Consider the following 5,109-nt stretch of genomic DNA (forward strand, 5'->3'; position numbering starts at 1 on the left):
ATACTTCTACATAAGTAATGAATGTGAATACTTTTGACACTTCTGGTTATTAGCTGGCAAAGCATCACAACAGGAAGTACCTCTCACTCATTGTGTCAATTTATGGCCAATAACACAAAACTTAAACTTGAACAACTAACCAACATGAACAAGAAAACTAACTCGAAAAACTAATTTTTACACTTCTGAACCTTTTTAACAGTTTTAGACATGCAAACACATAATTTCTACAAGATTACACAGCATTCCTTGCTGAGAAAAGTTTGGTTCCTGAGGAAGAGGGCAGGGCTTTTCAGAATACTTGTTTTAACACTGCATTGCGTTATATAACAACACTGTTAAGTGTTATTCAATGCATAACAGTGGGCAGAGCTTATTTAAYACTGTCCAGAGTTGAGACAACACTGATGAAATCAACTCTGTGAATTACCATCAACACTGGATGTCAATTTACACAGAAGTGTTAAAATAACACTTGGGGAGTTGAAATTTACCATGAAAAGTACTGAAAGTTTAACACTCCAGTTTTTACTGTGTACACAGCAAAAGAGTTATTAATCAACGRACCTCCAGTGTTAACCATCAATAACCCAATGCAGTGTTGAAAAGCATGAGAATCAGAGTTTATTTGTCACCACAGTGGTGTTAGTCAGTGTTAATTTTTAACTCTGTTTAGAGTTAAATTGTACTCTGAAAAATTAACACTGTGGAAAGAGTTAAATTGACACTTATTCAGATAAGGACCAAATAGACTAGGACACAGTGTTAAATTTATCTCTTAGTGTTGATTCAACACTGCAAAATTTACTGTGTGTGGGACACAGTCTGCTAAAATATTGCTCAATGGTCTGTGTCTCTTTGAACAAGAAATGCACATTAGCATTGTTGCTACAATAAATACCTGCCATGAGTAGCTGTTATGCATTTCTGTTGATAAAGTTAAATCAAATTTCCTTTTATAGACAACATGTAAATCACTGAACAATCTGTTGATATACTGTACACTGTGTTGGAATCCTTAATTAACAACAACACTGCCTTAGTTCTCCAAGAATGATTCTGCAGGCCATCCACAGCTACATAACTGCACCTCTTCTGTCTTCTACCAGGTATAAGGTTGCCATCACAAAGCACAAGGACTTGGAGCAAACCAGCAGTAGTCTTTACAGTCAAAATGATGTTTGGAGTCCAGCAGTTGACTTCAGCAAGTTTATTGAAGATGATGAAAGCATTGAAGATGAAGTATGTTCTGATATGATTTGAAATATTGAAGCAAACTTCTAATTTTATGACTTGACCTAAAGTAATTGCATTATGTGCCTGCAGGACCTTGTTGCATGGGTGACAGCTGGTTTCCTTCATATCCCTCACGCTGAAGACATCCCTAACACTGTAACAGTCGGCAATGGAGGTGGGGTCCTGCTGCGACCACATAACTACTTCGATGAAGACCCATCCATTAACTCTGCAGATGCTGCATACTTTGTCCCTGGCGCTGAGGACAGTTGTGAGAACAACAGGATGGCTTGCTTTTCTCAGGAGTCTTGTAGCCCCAACCTAGAGACCTTCACCTACCAAGGTTTTGAGGGAGTCATGAAGTTTGAGGACTGGAACTGATTTTTCCATGCTGCTAGGTGATAGCTTAATAGCCATGATAACCTCAGAGATGTCCTTGGGCTGCATGTTTATAAAGGCAGATGGGTGTAGCAAATATATCTAGTCTACACTTTATTTAGACTCTACGAAGTGCTTTACAATGTGTTTTTAACTACCTTTTGTTGAAAATGTACAATACATATATGCAGCATTTTTTACTAGTCACACACACTGCGCGTTACACTGGCAATGTGACATTTAGTATCGTGTATAAGTACACTTTGACTTAAGACGAGTACAGTAATTTTGCTTCCAAGCATCATAACTGTTTTCATGATGTGTAKTTAATTTCTAATACCTTGAGTTCTTTGCATCATTTGTTTGAAAATATTACTTTCACTTGTGAGCTATGCTTCAGTTTTAGTTTTTATTTGATTTCACCAAGCAAAAGAGTGACCTGCAACTGTAGTTGTGCAAGATTTTGTTTCTTCAATTAAAGAAAAAATATTKAGAAAAAGACAAGTCCTCCACTATCATTTATTGTGTTTCAGTTCATTTATATAGTGCCAATTCACATCAAAAGTCATGTCAGGGCTCYACAACAAAAGTAACTACTCTCAATTCAGATCTAATAAAAGGAAAATTAGTCTAAAATAAATACAGTACATTATAAAATGTTAAAGTTGCCTGAGGAAGCAATCAGAAAGCACTGACTCATTCTTCRATTCCCTCCCTCATCTTGGGCAGCACAGAGGGGATAGTGGGAAGGAATGATTGTTTTTGTAACAAGGTGAAGCCTCCAGAAGAACCAGACTCAGGAAGGGTGGCCATCTGCCTAGACCAGCTTGGGGTTAGGAATGAATCAGGCATTGCCAAAATTAGCTGAAAAAACTAAAATTTGTTTGTTAAATTCAATTCAATTCAAAAATACTTTATTGATCCCAGAGGGAAATTTGGTGTTGTTGTAACTCAAAACTTAAAGACAAAAAGATAAAATAAGCAGTGCAAAGTGAAAAGATCAATTATGAAAAACACAAAAAGTATCAGTAGGCTACCTAAAAGTAGAAAAAGACTGGAAAAAAGCCAAAATTAGTGAGGATTGGTGTTTTTCTGCTCCTCTGTTTCCTGATTGGTTCCTGGCTCCATTACTCGCACCTGTGAGTGATCCTCTATGAGTTGCCGAGGTTCAAATGGCTCCCTGGTTGTCTGGTCTTCGCTGATGCATCTTACCTTCATGGTAGTATCTTGCAGCCAGTCAGTTTTCTCACCTGAATTACTTACTTGCTTCATGTTCTGTTCCCTTGAGGTTTCTACCATACCTCGTGCTCCACATCCCAGAAGGATTCTGTGCCTGAGTCAACATGAATGGYTTTTAAGGAATTAATGGAAGAAATAGCAACTGCTGTTGATCAGAAACTTTATTGTGTTAGCRTTTTTTAAAGGAGTCTTTTGACACTATTGACCATAACATCCTTATTGATAAGTTGAATAAATATGGCATTGGAGGATTAGCACTACAGTGGGTAACCAGTCATTTGAAAAATAGGAAAMWGTTTGTTGCAAGATCTGAATTGTAATTTTAGTTGTGGAGTTCCTCAAGGATCTGTGCTTGGACAAAACTTCATTTAAATGTGAATGATCAGGCCAWTGTGTCAAAGCTTTTAAAATGTATTCTGTTGAATGACACAACATTGTCAATGTCKCATCAATCCACAAACGAATACTAATAAGTTTATTATTGAAAAATTTTGTCAAAAGTCTTGCAGTCTTTCAGTTTGTGTGGACAGTCTGCTCTTAGTAGATTTACACATGTCCCGTATGCCCACCATGTCTTTATGATGGATTTACCAAAACTCTTGGGGATGTTTAGGACATTTGAAATCCTTTTGTATCCATCCCATGTCTTGTACTTTTAAATAATCTTTCCTCTGAGTTAATTTGAAATAATTTTGGAGTCACTCATTTTACATTGTAACAAACATTTACCTGTATATTTAAGTATAGCAGCATCTATTATTATTCTGTTATTTGGACCTGTCAGTACAAAGTATAGGAGTCATTCAATTTTTTTAAAGAAATTTTATAATATTTAACACTTTGTATGGAGTAGCTTGTCAACAAATAAGCAATTTCCCATTGGGGATCAATAATTTATTCTAAAGCATTGTGAAGCAGAAATTTTCCAGCCAATGAGTTATTTTGCAATCGTACAACCTTGTTAAAGAGAAAATTAGTAAATGTAATAATAAATAGATTTGTTTGTTGTTTTGTGTGTCCCTAAAATAGGTTGGAGCTGCAACAAGACATTGCAACATTAGTTCCACCTGTCATGTTTTGGCCTGGGGAGAAAACATTTGCCTGGGGCAATCCACAGTGAGAACTATTGCCCTACATCACAAGATCCTTTAAATACCATGTCTTAACATATYAACTCTGATTGTCTGTTRGCAAAGTATCTCATAAATCACTTGACAGATTTTYATGAAACTAAGTAATCAATTGATACATGTCTAAAACTGACTAACTTTTGAAGGGATTCTAACTTAGGATGGCCTCTACACAGCTATTTTAGCAAATGTAAAATTAATTTAAACATTGAGATCAAATTTGAATGGGATCTGAGAGTAAGCCCCAGTACATACTGTAATGTATTCTCATGTAAAATTCAAGATAGCTGCCATAAATTAAAATTATTGGCTATAAATTTTAAACATATTGAAATGTATTCCAACAAGTTCTGAATCCTAATCAAAAATTCAAGATGGCTGCTTAAGCTAGTTTAAAAAATGTCTGTGACTCATTTTTAAGCACACTGAGGTGAAATTTGCCACGGTGGTAGAGCAATGCACAAAGTACTGAATGTTAATCTAAATTCAAGATGGACATCAAGAAATTACTSAAATAACAAGAACTCATTTTTAGACCTACTGGGTTACTTTTTGTTTGGTAGTAAACCAATCCTCAACATGTCCTCTGAGAAATGATGATTCAAGATGATAAAAAATGGGCATCAAATGGCAGGCYCTTTCAAAGTTTCTCCTGGAACTTTTCTAGTTTTTTGTTATTTCTATTCTTTTGTAAAAAACTGATTTCACTTTCAAGTTCAAGTTCAAGAATCTTTATTATCCCCGAGGGGCAATTTGTTGTACAGCCAATAGACATAATAACAACTAAACAAAAACATTCATACACAAAAATCACAGATGCTCACTAATACATTTAACTGCTGCTGGGATAAATAAGTTTTTTTAATCTGTTTGTCCTACATTTGGTCAACTGGTATCTGCGTCCAGACGGGAGCAGCCTGAACTCACCATGGAGTGGGTGATCAGAGTCTACCCTGATCACCTACATAGTTTGTTTTTCATTTTATTTTTTAAAGGTGAATGTATGTCAATCAGAAGTGATTTGTGACAGAAATAAAAGCATAGGAAGTGAGTGTTTTTATAGGTATTGTACATCAATGATCTGTGTAAAATTTTGTCAAATACTATCTATCAATTTATGCAGATG

At 35.6% G+C, this 5,109-nt stretch overlaps 1 protein-coding gene across 1 annotated transcript in view; it reads left to right on the forward strand.

The window, feature by feature from the left end:
- Positions 1-1,768, forward strand: part of aoc2 (amine oxidase copper containing 2) — a 16,520-nt gene extending 14,752 nt beyond the window's left edge. The window contains exons 4-5 of the mRNA XM_014024384.1: positions 1,110-1,242; positions 1,327-1,768. Of these exons, the coding sequence (XP_013879838.1) occupies positions 1,110-1,242; positions 1,327-1,617 (424 nt within the window). The 3' untranslated portion in view covers positions 1,618-1,768. The remainder of the gene's footprint in view (positions 1-1,109; positions 1,243-1,326) is intronic.
- The last annotated feature ends 3,341 nt before the right edge of the window (positions 1,769-5,109 follow it).

Source organism: Austrofundulus limnaeus, unplaced genomic scaffold (genome assembly GCF_001266775.1).
Source record: "Austrofundulus limnaeus strain Quisiro unplaced genomic scaffold, Austrofundulus_limnaeus-1.0 Scaffold420, whole genome shotgun sequence".
Lineage (NCBI taxonomy): Eukaryota > Metazoa > Chordata > Actinopteri > Cyprinodontiformes > Rivulidae > Austrofundulus > Austrofundulus limnaeus.